At 40.7% G+C, this 20,055-nt stretch overlaps 1 protein-coding gene across 2 annotated transcripts; it reads left to right on the top strand.

The window, feature by feature from the left end:
• Nucleotides 1–1,721: 1,721 nt before the first annotated feature.
• Nucleotides 1,722–19,974, top strand: fam193b (family with sequence similarity 193 member B). Of its 2 annotated transcripts, none has more exons than XM_066641796.1 (10): nt 1,722–2,036; nt 5,155–5,427; nt 9,082–9,268; nt 9,594–9,791; nt 11,022–11,424; nt 12,124–12,310; nt 13,415–13,648; nt 14,273–15,353; nt 17,480–17,555; nt 17,669–19,974. In XM_066641796.1, exons 1-10 carry the CDS (start codon nt 1,887–1,889, stop codon nt 17,763–17,765), a joined length of 2,886 nt encoding a protein of 961 aa, XP_066497893.1. In that variant the 5' UTR covers nt 1,722–1,886; the 3' UTR covers nt 17,766–19,974. The 2 variants fall into 2 exon arrangements, with proteins under 2 accessions (XP_066497893.1, XP_066497892.1); XM_066641795.1 differs by having other exon boundaries at nt 9,591–9,791.
• Nucleotides 19,975–20,055: the final 81 nt, after the last annotated feature.

Raw genomic sequence — 20,055 nt, 5'->3', positions numbered from 1 at the left:
TACTTGTATTTATCAAAGCTGGAGAATGAGGGGTGCTGTTCAGTGCTTGGTGTAATGAATATATTTTGCCCTTGTTTAGATTTACATCACAATAGCTACTTTGACATTGAGTATGCATAAACTATAAACATTGCTGTAGGCCTACAGTGTGTTAATAAAATGTACTGTCCTTTTTCCAAAAGCCTGTTTCCAAAAAAAAAAAAAAAAAACAATAAAATAAGAATAAAGCAAAGTCCTTCACGTACTGACCGCCATTTCATGCCAAAAACAGCATATTTTTACGACTTGTTTCCTTGTCACAGCTTAGGTAATTTTGATTTAACTTCCCCAGCTTTCAGATGGCAATATGAACATATTGAAATAGAGTGGACTGAAATGGAACAACCAGCACTTAGAGCTGATTAAAGTTGTCAGTTGTTCACAGTAACTTTCATACTGATCAATTGTGATCCCATAGTTTTGCCATAATCATTGGGCACAATGCACAGGGTACCACCTGTGGACTATTTCTTAAAGCAGTGGACCTACTAATGCGTTTTTGAAAGACTGGGAGGAAACCCAAGCAGACATGGGGAGAACACGCCAAACCCATAAAGCCTGGCTGTGCTTCCCTTAAAAAATAATTCATTCATTCATTGTCTGTAACTGCTTACCCAGTAAACAAGGAACGCCCCTGAACGTTCAAAATAGGTCTAAAAGTAGTCTGTCCGTCAAGGACATGTTTTAAACGTCAATGGACGTCCAAATCCATCATAATAAGTGAGTTAAGTGGTGACCAATCGATAACGTCAGTGGACGTCCAAAACGCGTTTTATACAAGTAATTTATTTCGGGACCAATTAATAACGTCAGTGGACGTCCAAAATACGTCTAATAGTCGTCTTTTCAATGTCTGTGTTTGGACGTCTTTTCAACTTTCATTTTCAACCTTAAGAGAACGTTGATTAGACAGCAGTCATTACGTTATTTCAACGTTGAATCAACGGCTAAATGTTTACTGGGTATCCAGTTCAGGATCACAGTGGGTCCAGAGCCTACCCAGAATCATTGGGCCCAAGGCAGGAACACACCCTGGAGGGGGCGCCAGTCCTTCACAGGGCGACAGAGAGAGAGAGATACACTTACGGACACTTTTGAGTAGCCAATTCACCTACCTACGTGAGATGTTTGGACCGTGGGAGGAGACCGGAGCACCCGGTGGAAACCCACGCGGACACGGGGAGAACACACCACACTCCTCACAGACAGTCACCCGGAGCGGGACTTGAACCCACAGCCTCCAGGTCCCTGGAGCTGTGTGACTGTGACACCCCCCGTGTGGCGCACCACCATGCCGCCTTAAAAATAATAGTAAGGTTTTATTTTTTATTATACATTTGTGTTTTCGCTTTCTTTATATTTTTCCTATAGAGGGTGGGTTGACTTCTTTATCCAGGTGTGTCCTACATGTAGCCTATACAGCTATCTATAGTTTGGGGAAATGAAAATGGCTAAGCGTGAATGAGTGAAAACAACGCTTGTGACCAACTGGTAAAATAAGTAGTCGTAGCTGTACTCTATTGTTTATTGTCTATTGTCTATTTTTATACTGTTCTTTATGCTTTATGTGTGAATGTGTCTCTTTCCCTCAGTTATCATGGCGGCGAAGCTTTTTGCCCTCAGTACGGTTTTAACCCCGCGACCTCTCGGTGTGCCAGCCTTCCGCCATATTGACTGTTGTCTTTGAGGAGAAACAGAAACTGTTTTAAACGGCGCTTGGACAAAAATAAAAGAAGAAAAAATATTTTAGCTGACTTGTTCCATTTTAAAAAGTCAAACCTGTCGGGAAGTAAAGCGGGGGCAGGCAGGGGGGGAAACATTCTTAAAAAAAGAACTAATAAAACGCAATGGCTAGGAAGAAGAGCAAGCAGGCGGGAGCTGGGCTGAAGGAGGACCCGCAGCAGCAGCAGCAGCGGAGCGCCGCGGAGAAGAAGGCCGACGGAGCTGCAGCCGGAGGCGGGGACGCGGCGCTGGAGCGACCGCTGAGGACCAGCCAGGTTAGCTGGATCCACCGGCTACAAAGCCGCACAATATTAGAACATACCGAACTCACAGTAACTCCATGATACGTTCATTGTCGAGGCTGAATTTGGCTTCTTATTCGCCAGGTTTTTTATTAGAATTTTCTGTTCCACCTTAAATGCTGCAGCGGCAGCTACATTCTGGCGCCTCTGGCGAATGAGACTGCTGCACCATTTAAGGTGGAAGGGGCAATTCAAATACGAATCTCTGTGATCACTTGCACAAGACATAGGTTCAGGATTTATTCTTTTACATGAAGAGAGCTGAGTACAATCCTTTAAGGGGATCGTGTAAGTGCTCGACGCCAGTCTGGAACTAGTGCACCTTTTAAGGTGGAAAGGAAAATTCCAGTGAGAACCTCACTGATCACTCGCGTAAAACACCTTGGCCTGAAGTTTCCCCCTTTACCTTGAGGGAGTTTTTCGTGTTTTAATGCTTGAACGTTAAGCTGTGATTATAAATTGAGCTTTGGTTGCTACTTCCAGTAAATGTATTTAAGATTTTCTCTTGACATTACTTCCAGAGACCTGTGTAACGTCTCCTCAAGGAAATGTGTGTTTGAAACTGAAGTTGCAAGTTTCAGCTTATTCATTTCTGACAGCTGTAAACTGTACATTTCACATTAAAGCTTTAAAGTCAGTCTCAGATAAAGATAGGCTTTTTTTTGTTTGTTCACATCCAAGTTAGTATTAAATATAGTGCCTTGTGCTGTTTACTTTGCTAATTCTTACTTCTTAATCTTCATTCTAGTGTACTGAACATGTCTTCCTGCAAAACCGTCTCTGATGTGTGATGATGTCAGCGAGAGCCTGAGGGCATGGAAATCTTATATTAACCAGTTATATCACATTGTATGTTCCCAGTCGAACCACCAACACTGCACAATATACAAGAACACGTAACTTGTTCACGGTCAGTAGAGAGAGTAAGGATTCGGGGGTCAGCTCCTCTTCACAAGGTCAATAACAATAGCAGAAAAATAGGTAGGAATTGTGTATTTGGTCGTTCTCTACCCAATACCGTAGTGTTAGTTTTAAGAATTTTTACATTATCAAGAACGTGAAAATACAAGGTTATTTTTGAAAGATTTTACTGGATTTCTTTTAAGAATTTCACCAAATATGAAACGGGATTCACCATAACACTCGATTTGACAGATTAGGCAGTTCTATGAGTGTGCACTGTTGGTGCCTCGTCTGGATTAATAATAGGCTAAGTGAGGAAAGTGTATGCTGAAGTAACACCTTCAAGTTTAGAAAGTCATGAGTTCTCCAGAACATAACGAAATGTAATGGAATCATTTGAATCTGAGGTCCAGTTTAATTTTAAACAAACAGCGCAAACGAATCTATTCAGGTTTATGAGTTGAATGCTATACATGATGTAAGAAAGTAAAATGAGTTGATGTAACTCTATCCCTCATCTATTTGTTTAATGTTACTATATGTGGCTATGTATAATAAGCCATGATTGAGCTTTGTATATCCGTTTAAATTTGAAAGTAACCTTATTTACGCACTCTTTTTTTAAAACAGAGACATCTCTATTTGTGCTTGTCAAGCAGGACTTTTTATATATTAAAAAAAAAAAGAAAAATTACAGATAACTTTTACATAAGTCCTTTACTGTTAACTGTGAGCTGCACAATCGTATTTTCCTGACCACCTACACCGAGTAAATAAGTAAATAAAAGAGTAAATAAATAAATAAGGTGTATTTTACTCTGCTGGACTGTGTCAGGTCATCTAACAGAGGCTGTTTATACTCCTCCGTCCAGCTTCTTTTGCTTCTCTGGCTAATTCTCAGCTTGAATGTTTGACAGCTTAAGCTGCTAATTCAGCCTCAGTGGATTGCGTTAAAGATTGTTGTATTTTTATTTGAATGTATATATTTTCAAATTATGTTTTATAGGTAAACTTATAGTCTTTTGGCATCTGTGGACGGGTTAGGACATCCTTATGTGCTTAGTGCTGTGACAGCAGCCCATTCAAAGAGCATCTGAAAAGCTAAGAAACTTACTAAGGCTACTGCACTTCTCAGAGATAATCAGTGGGGGACTGAAATCTATGTTGTTTTGGAGCAGATCTAGGACTGAGTTTGGAATATGTTTTGCCCGTTGAATTTTTATTTTGGAGTTTGTCAGTGATTTGCAAAAGTAGGTAGTAAAATTACTTTTACTCAGGTACATGTACTTAAGTGTAATGTTGGTACATTTGAATTTGCTAGAGTACATTTAAATAGCTGTTGATATATGTATATTTAATGGGTTTGTACATTTTTGATAATTTTATATCGTACTCCAGTTCTTTGGTGAGGAAAGAAATGTGCGTGTTGCTCAGATGCCTTTGTGGTATTACCATGTAGTTGCAAAGTCTTTTTTTGTTACATTGGTATTAGCATTTGTGCCATAACTAACTACACTGCTGATTATTTATTTATTTTTGAGAGAAACCATCCAAAAAAAGTATTAAGCCATGTTCTAGACATTACATAGTACTTGATACATTTGTATGTTTTTGTTGGCTTTTGTAACTACATTTTCCTGAGTATGGAGCTACTGGATACTGTACCCATCTCAAACATCAGTAAAGAAATCACCATTGATCGATGCAATTTTGTTTGTAAACAGTAGCTTGTGACTGAACTCTGTATTCATAATCCACTTTTGGGTGTTGTGATGCTTTTTTTGCACAGACAATAGAGTGGGATTTAAGGATGTCAAAGTTGTTTGTGCTAATTTGTTTTGTGATTTGTGCTGTGTAATTGTTACTCAACGTTGTGGATAAAACAATAAGGTTTCCTGGGAATATGGTGCATATTGTCGGTACTTAAAGTACACTGACCAACTACATGCATTGTAACAATGAGAGCATATTTACACCTTATTAAATTTGGTTGAGGTGTAGTAAAGGAAATGCTTACTACAAGTAATTACAGCCAACTCTTAGTGTGTATGTCCTCAAAATGCCTGATATGTTGTGATGTGTTATATTCAGGCATCGTTATTTTCCAGTGCGGGAATCTCCAATCTGTTTACTCAGAACAGTGCTTGCTTAGCACCATCCCTGACGATGCTTTTTTTCCCTTTCACAGTCCATGCACACCTGCTGTTTGCTGTGCCATCGGGAGTTTAAGGATTGGGGAGCAGGCCTGGCTAATGGTCTGCCCAACCATGGGTCCAAACTGGCGGAGGCGGTTCCAGCTCTCTCGCAAGCGCTGCTCAGGGAGGTCCCGGGACGAAAGCTGGCGGACGCTGTACCCTCGCTTTCGCAGTCGCTGCTGGGTGAGGTCCCGCTCTGGATATGCCAGAGCTGCCGGAAGAGCGTAGAAGAAGAGGAGAGGAGGACGCAGGATCAGAGTGCACCGGTGAGTCTCTAAACCTTGATTTCAGGATGACTGTTGTGGGTTTGTTTTATAGTTTGGCACTGATGGCTTTTGCATCTGTTGTATACATTAAGCACTAGAGTACTAGCAGTTTCCATTGTGACACAACTTGCATAACTGATCATTTGTTTGACTGAGAGCAACTGATTAAACCAGATTAAATGCACAGGTGAAAGGAAACTCTGCCACTAAGCTACTGCCGTGCCACAAAAACACCATGTATAAACATTTTTCATTTAGTGTAATTGTTTTTGACTTTATGTTTATACAAGCACTGTGCTTATTGAGAAGATAAATTATTTTAAAATATATTAATTATAATCCTAGATGAGTAATTTAACCCTATGACTTTGCATAGTACTGACTACATAAATTAAGACTTGTCAGAGGTAAGAATGTAAGAATGGTGATTGTACTCTTTCTTTTCTCTAAACTTTATTTGGGCACATGAGCCAAACTAGTGTCCTGGGTTGCCCTGTCTAATTTGGGATGCTTGGTGTTTGCAGCACTCAGAATGAAGCTACTCATGGTAAACTTGGTTTTGTGAATGTCAGGAAAACCCAGAGGCTTTTGCATGGTAAAGTGTGTTTGAAGGGCATGGAAATGTTTGCCACTTTTGCCTTTTTATTGAAGTTTTGTGCTGATGTGCCTCAAAGTGAATACAACTTAGAAAATTGACCAGTAAGTGTAATGGAAGTGATTGTGGTATAATGTATCAACTGTATGTGTGTGTATGGCAGAGATAAATGCCAGGCTGAGAAGATGCTATTTATTATTTTAAAGAAGGACTGCTGAAGTGTTATTTCTTTCAGCCTCTTGAGCTCAGGCCTACAGAGAATAAAACATTTGCCCAAGATTTGCTGCTCTTTTCATGATATCCGTATGGCTCTGCTACTAAGGCAAGGCTGTTAACTGGATGAGTTTAGGCTCTTGGAGAACAGACACTGACAGTTCAGACTAGTGAGGATCTTGGCCCTGTTATTTACCGTTCAGACAAGGATGTACACTGGCCCTGTTATTTACAGTCGGGATTATAATGTTTAGCACATCTATTTTCACCATCTTCCCACAGCTTTAAATAGATGGTAATTCTGCTTGTTAAAGCAAATATGCAAAGGTGCTCTAATGTGATGGATGTGGTCGTGCTTTCTTTATGGTTCCCTTTTATTAGACAGAGTCTGTTTGGTTGGCATGCTTTCTTTTGTTTACACTCTATCCCTGAAATGACTGTGATAGCATTTTGCCAAAAGAAGCCCATATCTGCACATAATCCTAAGAGCTAGATTGGAAGTCAAGATTGTGAATGAAATAGACAATGCCCCAGTGTTTTCCCCCACAAATTCTCATCACCCAGGCAGTGTTTTCAAATTATGTTGCATCGGATAGACAGTCTTAGTGACACTTGCTTTCATACTATCAGACTCTGGCAGATTGTTTGGACAAATGGCTTTGAAAATAGTTCTGAATATTCTTCCAGTATGAAAACACACCTGTCTCTCAAACAGGAAACATCCAGCAAAATGTCCAGTTTTGGAGTTAAAGGGAATGTAGACAATTCTGGGGAACTACTGTTTGTTTTGATTCAGAAGCATTGCATCTCTTAAGGTGTAATGGTAATTTAGACTGAGATGGGACTGTAGCATGTACGTGGATGAAGTTTAATTTTTCTGTAAGTTTTTATTCACTGTTTGAATTCTCACAGAAACTCGCTTGTAACTCAAGCTACTTAGTTTTGTAGCAATGTCATACAGTGGACTCGGTTCCACATTATCTGTAACAGCAAATATAAGTCAAAATTACTCAGCTGTGAGGCAGTCCTCAACACTTTTTATGGTTTTAAATGTTTGGGGTCTCTCTGCCATCCTCACGCCTCCCGATCCTGGTTCTCGTGGCCCAAGCAGTGAAACAGAGAGAGTATGCCTGAGCCAGTTTGGAGAGGCACTTGGATTATTTCCCCGTTTACCAAGCCAGGGCTGTGTACGCACAGAAGCTTTTTCCATCATGAAACCAGAGCGCTAGCAAATGTTGAGGAAACATCCTCTGAATTTTATAAAAGTGTCTTTTGATTAAAATCAGCAACGTTGCATTTGTGTTGTTAGGAAAAATATCCCATTAGTATATCAGGGTTCAAAATACATTCTTGTCCTAAACTTTCCTGTTCCTGTAAGTGCACAGAAAGATTGTCGTCCTCAAGTAATTTTTGCTTTGTCCAAAAATATTTGAAAAGTGTGATGCAGTTTTCTCTGTGTTCTTAGGGAAAGCGCAATATACTTTCCTAAAAGTCAAATCCAACTCATAGAAACAGACCTTCCATGAGAGAATGAAGTTTTATCACTCCCCTCACTGCATACTCCTGCTTTGCTGACATTTTGAATCACTGTGGTGCTACCAACGATTACCAGCAATGCACCTGCTGAGATTTAACTTCTCTCACAGCTGGATTAGACCATTTTTCTGGGCAAGCGTATAAAAGTAAATGAAGTTCGTGTCAAGTCGGTTGTTCACTGTCAGTCATACCTTGTGGTGAGCCAATTATTTTTTTCACTTGCCTCTGGCTATGGTTAGTGCTGAAAACCGTCTGCCTAAAGTAGTGCCTGTCTCTCTTTCCCCTTGTAACAAGCTTGATAACAGATATGCCTCTCAGTAGGTGGACAAGGGCAAACAATGGCCATAGCTTTCTTCCTGAACCTGCAGTGATTATTTACCCATAAACCCATTCAGTGTAAAAGCCTGAACTTCCGTTTGCCATTTCCAGTTCTTGTGTGTGTGCATAGTACCAGTACAGCAGGCTTTGTCAGGTTCAGTCTGGTTGACTTTTCTGCTCTGTTTTGTGATGTTCTTTTAAGGTTTTACTACATAAAACTTGCGTTTTGTGAACTGATCTAGTTCTGCTAGTCTCGCTCAGCCCTGTGACCTTCTGTGGAAATCTCTTTGATTGATTTGTATCAGTTTCAATTTATTATACAACTGGGAGATGTCTGTTCGTATCTTTTATGCAAATGTGGAAACGTAGCCCATAGCGCAGATGATAAGAAAATATTATTTTAGTCAGTTTTACAATGAGCCGGCACAGTGTGCTCTGAGAAGTTCAGTCTGCTTGACCTTTTTGATTTTGTGGTGTTATTTAGATGCTGTTCTTCTGTTTTGTAGCATAACTGTGACATTTTCTAGAACATTCCTCCTTATATTTACACTATATAAACCCAGCTTATCATTTAGCAACGTTTATGATGCACACAGACATTGCACCATGAATGAAATGGGATCCTCTAGAGCAGCTGCACCTGAGCTTAAGGTCATGATGCTCCCTGCCAAGTATCGATTAGAGCGGTGTGATGGAGCGATGGAGATCCATTCAATTCTTTTGGGACGAATTGGAGTGGTGTTTGTGAAACTAATCACCCAACATCGGTACCTGTCTCCACTAATGCTCTCCTCACAGAAATGTTCCAGCTTCTAGAGGAGAGACTCCACAGCAGACTAAAAAAGAGAGGACAGACTTCCAATTAATATTCATTATACTATTCACTTCATAGATCATATAATAAAACATTTAGATTCTGCATTTAAAATGTGCATTTTCTGTATCTTTTGGAATGCTGCATTTGACAGTGTGGATGAATATGTATTTTGCAGGTGCCGCTGTCCCACTCTTCCTCGTGTAAGTCGCAGAGTTGTGGGAACGGTTACCCGGAGCAGAGCTCCGTAGACTGGGACCCTAGCTCCTTCCTGTCGGCCCGGAAGTTGTCGGGCCTCTGGAACTCTGCTCACTCGAACACAGGAGCTCACTGCACCCATGGAGCTGGTACTCACTCTCAACAAGGTTTGAATTAATTCTCTCCTGAATCCTTTTGTATCTCCCACTCTGTCTGTTTTACTAACTCCCCTATCTAGCTTAGTGTAAGTTGGTGTCTCCTGCTCTTTCTTGTTTTATGTCAGTCTTGTTTGAAGCTCTGTTTTTGAACTGGCAGTGCATTGTCGGTCAAGTTTAAACATATTTATTTATTTATTTATTTATGTAGAATATATAGGTTTATGATGTTATTAAAGTGTTTTATATATCTGTACTATAAGTTTAACTTTTCCTGAATAGTACAGAATCTTGTAATATCTCTCCACACTAACTGTGCTCTTTGTGGTTGTAGCAGGCGGGACGGCGGGACCAACCTGTCACGAAAAAAGATCCTGTCACGAGGCATCCGGGACCAAAGTGTGTCCCTACAGTCATCCAGCGTCCCCCAACCCCAGTGCAACGCCCCCCACTACTCCGCTCTCTACCTCCGCCGAGCTTTGCAAGACCACCCCTAAGCACTTCAAAACCATGTGTAGGCGACCAACTCCTCCAGGTACCAGCACTGACTCAGGACATTGAGACTGAGAATGTTTTTCACAGTACTGGGTATGGTAGTCCTTCACAGGGAGTAGATGGTACAGTTTGAAGTGAATGTAAGAACATAAAGCATTTCTAAATGCTGTGCTGGACCTCTCTTAGTTTAGGCAAAAATGCAACTAAATATCCCTATAATGACAAAAAAAAATGTTGCCATTTATTTTGCTTGTTGCAAAACCAAAACAACCAAGGGAACAAAAGATTAAAGGTTAACGAGGTTGACTTTAGGGAACACAAGGCAAATCTCATAACTCTGCGCTTCTATAATATTTCATACAGTGGAATAACCTCTTGCTGAAACCATCACATTTAAAGTAGCACTTATTTTCTCCAATGAATCATATTCACATGATTAACCAGATGTTATATTGACGTATAGTGGTCTGAATGTAGAGCTGTAGAGGAACTGTACTAAACCTTGTCAAACATGTCCAACTCATGTGGTGGATCTTCTCCATTTAAAAGTATGGATGTTACAATAGCCATTTTTATGATTGACAATTATATCCCTGAAATATTGTTATATTTTTAAGAGCATTTTATGCCACTGATATAAAGATAATACAGTTGCGTACTAATGCAATTACTTCCCCTTAAAAAGCAATGAAATTATATATATATATAAAAACTACAACTACATAATGTATTGGAATTGGAAAAAAATTTTTAAACAAATTTACATACAGTCCCCAGAATAGAGAGACAAGAGAAAATCAGAGAACAGAGCAAGTGACTAAAATACTGGTGATGTTCATTGTTATGTAAACAATCAAGCAAGTAAACACAGTGGACACTAATGAGGTCAGCAAAAAATGATTGAGGTAATGTCCATATATTATAGGATAGGTCAGTAATTTAACTATTGTGACAGGTCTATTTACAAGTTCATACAGGAACTACACTATTGTGGCCTCATGCAATGATGTCAGAGAAGTGAGTCACATGGTGTATTGTTTACAGCTTGATTACAACAGCTGTGTTTTTCTTGTGCCATATCTGGTCCATATCTAAACTAGATCTAATCATTAAGAAGGAAAATATTGACTAATAATATACACGTTAACAGAAACAAGTGTAAACAGTTTTTATTTATTTATTTACTAATTTTTTTTAATATACTAGAATAATGAAAAGGTTAAGAATCCACAGTCGCTCTCAATGACATTCACCTCCTTCTGTCCTCCAGGTGAGGCGTTCCACCCGAGTGAGCACCACCAGTCTGCAGACCTGTCAGTGCCGCCCAATAGCCCCACGGGCCTCTCCTCCCAGAACTCCAGCCTGCTGCCCGCCACCAAGCCCACTTCCAGTCAGCATGTCCATGTCAACTCAGCCTCACACGCTCCATTCTCACCGCTATCAACAAACCTGGCCACTGGCGCCAAGCACTCGTGTGGACCAGATAGTCCGGCTTCCCTGCATAAATCCAACTCCTGCAAAAATGCTCACATTCCTCCCACGGGTGCCCAGCACGGGAAAGTGGGCGCCTCGGTGATGGGTTGCAATCACCCTTGCAACGGGCATAACAACAACGGCAGCAGCGCCAATGTAGCACCCTCCAATGCAGCTCATCTAAACTCTACTGCTTGCAGGTCAGTGGGAAAATTCAGGGTAGTGTTTTGGGGGGGGCGTTCAGTTTTTGTTAGGGGTGCATATTTATATATGAAGTGATAAACATGTTTTATGCTCAATATTTAAAACTAAAGTTTTATTATTATTATTATTTTAAACATTCTTCTGATACTGCAGTAGTACTGAAAACCATATTAATTTTGATCAGTTCATTATTGGAAATTTTCAGACTTAAGCTGTAACCTCCTGTCTCTGCCCCTCCTTGAGAAGTTTAAAGCAAGGATTTGGACATAATTCTACTTCTCAAATGCTGTCAATCACCTAAGACATATTTGATATACAAATTTAACTTATTTTTTAGATTAGCACTGAAGTGAAACATAAAGTTATCCCCATAAAAAGAGAAAAACATTTCTGTAAATATATCCCTAAACTTCTCTCAACCCACTCAAACCACATCCAGTGTTTTATAAGTAACAGACTTGAGAGACCTGTGTGGTTTAGTTCACAGTATGTGTTATGTAGTTGAATGCAGCAAGTCTCTGTGATTTAGCATTGTGGCTTCAGCTCTGAACTCAAGAAAATTTGGATACCAACACATTAGATTTTTGTACTTTTTATAAATTTTGTTTGATGTGTTATTATTTTATTATTCATTTTTGTTAAAGATTTTGTGCAGAGGCTATGACTGAGGCATTCATGTGCTTATGTGTGTTTAGGGACCAAGCGTGTAAAGGGCACAAGCTGGTGAATGGTTCTTCGTGTCAGCAGGCGGTATGTGAGCCGGAGGATGGGGAGGATGAAGACAGCAGCTCGGAACGTAGCTCCTGCGCCTCTTCATCTACCAACCAGCGGGACGGGAAATATTGTGACTGCTGCTACTGCGAGTTCTTCGGCCATAATGCGGTAATTAAACTCTGCTCACACATGTCACACTCTCAGAAGGCTAGATTGCCGATGGAGTGATATGTCTTTTCACTTGGATGGTACCATGCAGTATTTTTCTATTTTAAAGGGTGATAAATATTCAAAACTTGTGATGTAATAAGGTACACAATTGGACCTCAAAGCTCTTTGAGGGTATGTTCTACTTTACTTGTACTTTAGAGAACAAATGAGGTTCCCTTACAGGTGTTTGTAGCACAAATTATTTAAAAAAAGTTGGCTTTGGCTTTCTAGTGGAAAGAGTCATGGTTTTCTTTTTATTTATGAACACATGTACCCCGAATACACTAAATTAAGCTCTCAGTTGGTGTTGGTTTGTCACATTTGTGGTCTGATAGTTTAATTCAGTGGTAAATAAACAACACTTTGCCCTGTGCTGTATGTTGAAAGAGCCAGTACACACACACACACACACACAAACACAGCTACCATCTTCCAGCACTTAGAAGTAAAAACAAACCTCTCATGTGAAAGGCTGAATGTAAAGCAGTATGCCCCAAGAGCCTGCAAGTCTGAATCTAAATCATGATCATAGGAGCACAACAGGAGTTAAAACCTCATGTCTAGCAGACTTCAGAGGCTTAGTATAATTAATGTTCAGCAGGAAATCATTTAGATCAAATTTAGTTTCATGAGTAGAGACTGAAAACACTCTTGATTTCCTTTAGATTAAGATTCCCTCAGAACACCAGATCAGTATGTGTTTCAGTTGTTGTAGCCTGGTCTTCACCTGTATTGTGCCTGGATTGCAATGTCATGTAACCACCTCTTAGACTGTCTTCTTTTCCTGTGAGAAACTGCAAACCCAAACGGAAACCACCTGGTGTATGTAGCTAGGGATGTGCTTTTGCAAACATGCACGTGTGTGTGTTTGTGCATCTTTCAGTACATGGTGGCTCTGCTTCTTTTTTTAATGATTTATTTAAATCATGAATAGTTTTATTGCAGTTTTGGTACATATTTATGAATGATTATTGAATCTCTGTAAATCAGAAATATAAAATCAGCTGCCTTCTTTTGTTCCTTCTTTGACGTCCTATATGTCGTCTCTCATCTATACTTCAGGCCCCCGCAGCCCCCACCAGTCGGAACTATGCAGAGATCCGGGAGAAGCTTCGATCGAGGCTGACTCGCCGTAAAGAGGAACTGCCTCAGAGGCAAGACCTTGATCCGGCCACGCCCAGTGCCATCGACCACCGGGACGTGGATGAGCTTCTGGACTTCATCAACAGCACCGAACCTAAACCAGTCAACAGTGCCAAGGCAGCCAAGCGTGCACGCCACAAACAGAAGAAGAAGGTACTAATTTTAAGCTGTTTTGGATGATTACTGTGGGAAATGTAGTGGTTAAGGTGTATTGCTGTGGTATACATGGTCTTGTTTCTCTCTCACTCCTCCTCCTCCTCTCATCTCTATCCCTCCTGCTGCAACATGTAAAGATTGACTCATACACTAGTTTTTTTTTTTTTTGTCTCTCTCTGTCTTTTCTTTAACTCTGACTGCTCTCTCTCTTACTTGAAGAAGTATTTCACTGATATTGTTGCTTTTTCTTTCTTTATTTCAACTCATGAAGTCATGGTGGATTGGAGGAAGATGATCTGTCGGTGTGTTTGTGTGTTTAAACATTGACTATGCTCATGTTTACCCTTTACTTCTTGATAAACACATTGCATGCTGCATTAACACAGGGAGGCTTTTACGTCACTAGATGAAATAAACTAACTGTGTGCTCAAAATACAGGGAAAAGCCCTAGGTCTTATAATTGTTATTTTTTCCTGTTCTGACTTATTCGTACAGAACCCATGAATTCCAAACAGTGGTGTGAAGTGAACTGTGACTTTTGTGTACCGTTACACCCCTAATAAACGTTCTTGAGTGTATCCTTCCGTTTTTGACTTCTGACATCGGTGTGTTCCTTTTAGGAGAGGGAGCGTGCCCTGCAGAGCACAGTGGACACATCCTGCAGCGAGCAGCGGTCCTCTCCTCTGCCGGATCCAGCGGATGAAGAGTGCGGTCCGGATGGGGAGGCAGGCCGTCTGCTGGAGTGGCCTCAGCTGGAACTTGAGCGTGTCAACAGCTTCCTCACGTCACGCCTAGAAGAGATTAAGAACACCATCAAGGACTCGATACGGGCCTCCTTCAGCATGTATGATCTCAACCTGGACGTGAACGACTTCCCCAAGAAGGCAGCCACGCTGGAAGGCAACCATTTGCTGTCTCACCTCAACGGCTCGTCCGACCTGCAGCAGATAGACCTGGACCTTGCTCCGCTTTCTCTGAGGAACTTCAAGAGGGACCTAGACACGCTCAACGGTTGGGAGGACGCCAACAACATCAGCCTCAGCAACAACACCTCAATCAGTGCAGCCACGGCCAAAGAAGTCCAACGGCTGCACACAACTCCGAGCCTGTCTAAGCTCATCCGAGTCCGGTCCCCCGAAAGAGGCTCCCCTCCTGGCTCTGAAGGCCCTCAGACCTGCACGACCCCTGCGCCTAAACCCAAAGATGAGGCTCCCGATGCTAAGAATACCACAGGGGCCGGAGCCAAGACGAAGAAGGGCAAGAAGCAGCAACAGCAAAGGCAGCAGCAGCAGCAAGACCAAGCCTCTCAGGAGCAGCCCATTGTCTCTAAGTCTGCAAAAGCAGCACCTGGAAACCTGGACAAAACCCAAGAGAGCAGAGCAGTGGAGGCAGACAAGGCACCCAGAGGAGGAGCCAAAGCCTGTCAGCAACACATTGAGACTTCAAAAACCAGCAGCAGAAAGACAGAAGAAGGCAAATCCTCCAAGCACACGTCAAATGGAGCTACAAATGGCAATCATCATTCGAGTTCCCAATCTCACCGGGGAAAGAACGAGGCAGACACGCGGGGACCAAGACAGGAGCAGGAGGCAGACTCTAAAATCAACTCAAGCACTTCATCAAATTCAAATTCACAGCAACAGTCAAAGGGAAAGAATAAGAAAAACAAGAGCAAGACAGACAAGTCCAGTAGTGCTATTGGTATGTCATTTATTTATTATTTAATTTTTTGTCTATTGTCTTTTCATTAAGTATTGCAGAGTTTAGCAGATGCTCTTATCCAGAGCAGCTTACAAAATTGCTGTGTCCTCTTCAACGGGGAAGATCATCTCGTCACCAATTATGAAATTACATCTACACCAAAGTATGTTTCATACAAAAATATGAAAAAAAAAGTTCAGTATGTTCAGGAGCCTTCAATCTGGATTTGGTACTCTGAGGATAGTGAGGTACTGTCTTCAGTACTGCCTTTGGGGCTGTGTTCACTGTAGATGATGTATTAACCAGGGTAGAGTTGCGTACAGTGGGTAAAATAAGTATTTGATACACCGCTGATTTTGAAAGATTTCCCACCTACAGAGATGGAGAGGTCTGTAATTTTTATCGTAGGTACACTTCAACTGTGAGAGACTGAATAAAAAAAATCCAGAAACTCACGTTGTATTATTTTTATATAATTAATTAGCATTTTATTGCATGAAATAAGTATTTGATCACCTACCAACCAGCAAGAATTCTGGCTCTCACAGACCTGTTAGTTTGTCTTTAAGAAGCCCTCCTATTCTGCACTAGTTACCTGTATTAATTGCACCCGTTTGAGCTTGTTACCTTTATAAAAGACACCTGTCTACACACTCAATCAATCACACTCCAACCTCTCAACCATACCCAAGACCAAAGAGCTGTCTAAGGACACTAGGGACATAATTGTAGATCTGCACATGGCTGAGATGGGCTACAAGACAATAGGCAGCAGCTTGGTGAGAAGACAACAACTGTTGGTGCTATTATTAGAAAATGGAAGAAACACGAGATGAGTGTCAATCTTCATCAGTCTGGGGCTTCATGCAAGATCTTATCTCGTGGGGTCAGGATGATTCTGAGAAAGGTCAGGAATAGGCCCAGAACTACATGGGAGGACCTGGTCAATGACCTGAAGAGAGCTGGGACCAAAGTCTCAAAGATGACCGTTAGTAACACACTACACTGTCATGGATTAAAATCCAGCAGGGCATGCAAGGTCCCCCTGCTCATGCCAGCAAATGTCCAGGCTCATTTGAAGTTCACCAATGACCATCTGGATGATCCAGAGGAGGCATAGGAGAAGGTCATATGGTCAGACGAGACCAAAATAAAGCTTTTTGGTATCATCTCCACTTGTCATTTTTGGAGAAAGAAGAAGGATGAGTACAACCCCAAGAACACTGTCCCAACCATGAAGCATGGGGACGGAAACATCATACTTTGGGGGTGCTTTTCTGCAACGTGGACAGGACGTCTGCACTGTATTTAAGGCAGGATGGATGGGGTCATGTATCGTGAGAGTTTGGCCATAAACCTTCCCTCAGTAAGAGCAGTGAAGATGGATTGTGGCTGGGTCTTTCATCATGACAATGACCTGAAACACACAGCCAGTGCAACTAAGGAGTGGCTCTGTAAGAGGCATTTCAAGGTCCTGGAGTGGCCAAGCCAGTCTTCAGACCTGAACCCAATAGAAGATCTTTTGAGGGAGCTGAAACTCAATGTTGACCAGCGACAGCCCCAAAACCTGAAAGATCTGGAGAAGATCCCTGCTGCAGTGTGGGCAAACTTGGCCAAGAATGACAGAAAACGTCTGAACTCTGTAATTACAAAAAAAAAATTCTGTTTTTCTGTTGTATGAAATACTTATTTCATGCAATAAAATGCTAAATAATACAATGTGATTTTCTGGAGATACAAATACTTGGTAATGTATGGTGAATGGCTCAGTTGTAGGAGGGATTGGATGCATGATATTGAAGTTAAAAAAAACGGTTATTTACTGTATATTATTTTCTTTGTCAAAACACACAAACTAGAAAATTAAAAATTGATTTTGGTTATATGAATAACATCAAGTACTCTGTCTCACTTTTGTCGGATGATTTTTCAGTTCTCTTTTACCCAAATGAATAACTGTCTAGTCAGTTGAGGTGTGTTAGAGGAGCAAAAACCATGTTCTGTTCTACAGCCCTCCAGGATTTGAGACAATCCTCCTCTTGCAATTGAAGATTGTATTGATCTCCTGTCAGCTGGTGGTAATATCTGAATACGTGTCTATACATCTTTCCTTTTTTCATTAACAGATGACGTGTTCCTCCCCAAAGATGTTGATCCGACAGAGATGGACGAGATCGATCGTGAGGTTGAATACTTCAAGAGGTGAAGCCCCTGTTGATACAAGACTGTATAACTTCAGTGAATTATTAAATGCACTTCAATCGTGTCTTTTCTTTTGTCGTTCTTTCGCTGACAGTTTCCTCTCTTCTCTCCAGGTTTTGTCTGGATTCAGCTAAGCAAACTCGACAGAAGGTGGCAGTGAACTGGTCCAACTTCAGCCTGAAAAAGTTGCCCTCAAACGCAGCACAGTAACACAGGAATGATGGTAAAACACAAGCCCCCCCTCCCAACTTCCTGACAAGACTGCTCAACACGCGTGTGACTCACTGTATCGAATACCTTATTGGCCTGTGGTCACTGTAGTCGACACCTGATTGGCTGACAGGCCACTTTAACTCAACACTTGATTGGCTGGACGTCACCCTCTGTCTATGCCCTCTTTTATCACTAAAGCCACGGGACCTCGGTCTACATATACGCATCCCATCAGAGCGTTTTTTAAGTCATAGTTTCGGTGAAGCTGGATAACGCAGACCTGCCTTCAGCACCATCTTTGTCTCTGTTTCTTTTGGAGTGAATCAGCCAACCTGTTTTTGGCAACCATTCCTGCCGTTCTCTACTTTATTTGTAGTATGTCGACAGTTATTTTACAATAAAAACATTTTAAAATCAGAATAACAGCTCACTTTGACGTATCATACCATTGTTCATTTGATTTATTTTATTTTTCCCCCCCATTTAACAGTTAATGTGCTTTTCAAAAGGTACTACCAGATCTTGTATGTTTTACTCTCCACAAACACTGACATATATACCTTGTTTTACCAATATAAAATCCTGTTTAATTATCGTAAACTACAAACTGTTGGTCCCTGTTTATCAGAGGTGGGTAGCAACTAGTTAAGTTTACTTAAGTACTTGTACTTAAGTAAGACTTTAATACGATTTGTACTTTCTGGAGTATCTTTAAATCGTAACATGTATTGAGTAAAGGAATCTAAAGGATTTGCATTTTAGATTTACTCATTTAGGAGGAAAACCACCCCTAATCTTCATTTCCTGCGCAGACAGATGCTGGATGTACTACAGACTTACACTGCAGTTCTACAACTTAAGCACTTAAGTAGTTTTTTTTTTTCTTTTGAAGCTACTACTTGTGTACCTCTCCTCAAGTTGTTTATTTGGAAAGGTACTTTTAATGTTACTGCAGTCATGATTTTATAATTGTATTATTTTGCCCTACAGTTACAGTACTTTTTACTGGAATATGGATTTATGATACTGTACCCACCTCTGTTATTTATGGCACAGGTCAGAATGAAATACGGCATCTTGAGAAAAACTGAAATGGCCTGTGCTTGTATTTTTTTTAATGAGTTACAGGATAGTGCATATGGATTCTGATTCTAGATCAGTAGCTATTTTGAACTTGATAAACATGATGAGTAAAGGCCCAGGAGTATTTTAGATTTTGAACATCAGTACCTACTTGGACATACAAAAACATCATATAAGAACACTAATGTGTACTCTGATTTATAAACAGAAGACCTGAAGACTGTCTAACACTTATTTACATCCTCTAAGAGGGGACAGATTGACCAGATTTAGCCTTTGCATGATGTTCCAAACTGACAAAAGTGATATTTCCCTCCTGCTCTCTCCTTTCTTCTCTCTACTGGACACATGGTCAGTACTGACAGAGAGTTCCCTGACCTCCCTGACTTCAGCTCAAGTCTCGTCTTTGTGCTCTTAAGAATCCTGCTCCGTAGATTTATGGATGTAGTTTCTGTACTGTGGCCTCATTTGCAGCCTCATTGCTCCCTAGCAGGCGAACCTTTTCAGCCGCATGCTGGTGTCCAGCCACTCTACGTAGTTGCTGCTTGTTGTAGTTTGGATAGACTGGTGCGCTCCAAGTTCTGATGGGATTATCTCCTCTCTCCGTTCTTTACTTTCCCTGTGTTTGTATGTGACGTTTGGTATCAAGGATGTTAATCTTTATCTTTTCTTTTTTCCACCCCCTTTATTTATTTTTTATTTTTTACCTGTTCTGTTCATGTGTGAGGAGTTCAAAGCTTTGCTGCGATGGTACAACACTCATGACCTATCGACCTTAACCCTGCACGTTTGTGTCAGCACATGTATACATGTATTCTTCAAAGCAGATCCCTTTTTTCCGAACAAGAATCCGGAATACACAGATCTGACCTTAACGTTGGGAATTGGGACCTGAGAAAAATGATGTACCATTTTTTTTCTTTTTATGCTTTTGAAGGATTCAGATAGAAAAACAAAAACAAGATGGGTTTTTAAAATCTGTTTGAGCTATTGTTTTTCATATTCTACATCTCTGATGCTATCCAGGTTATATTAAACTAGGAGACATTATCTTAAACGTTTGGAATGTAGATTTATACTATACCATTTAATGGCCAAGTGTATGTTTGGCTTTGTTTTTTGTTTCCTTGTTTTTTTTTTTTTTGTTTTGTTTTTTTTTTGTTTTTTTTGTTTTGTTTTTTATTATTATAATTATTATTATTCA

The sequence above is a fragment of the Hoplias malabaricus genome, chromosome 13, assembly GCF_029633855.1.
Source record: "Hoplias malabaricus isolate fHopMal1 chromosome 13, fHopMal1.hap1, whole genome shotgun sequence".
Lineage (NCBI taxonomy): Eukaryota > Metazoa > Chordata > Actinopteri > Characiformes > Erythrinidae > Hoplias > Hoplias malabaricus.
The sequence above is the reverse complement of the archived record's forward strand: the minus strand, read 5'-3'. Positions and strand labels throughout refer to the sequence as shown.

What these genes read in the sequence shown, in the direction of transcription:
- fam193b (XM_066641795.1), top strand. Translation starts at nt 1,887, where the DNA reads ATGGCTAGGAAGAAGAGCAAGCAGGCGGGAGCTGGGCTGAAGGAGGAC. An exon ending in GCCACAAACAGAAGAAGAAG is followed by an intron (nt 13,649 to 14,272) that starts GTACTAATTTTA and finishes TGTTCCTTTTAG; the next exon opens with GAGAGGGAGCGTGCCCTGCA. An exon ending in GAGGTTGAATACTTCAAGAG is followed by an intron (nt 17,556 to 17,668) that starts GTGAAGCCCCTG and finishes TCTTCTCTCCAG; the next exon opens with GTTTTGTCTGGATTCAGCTA.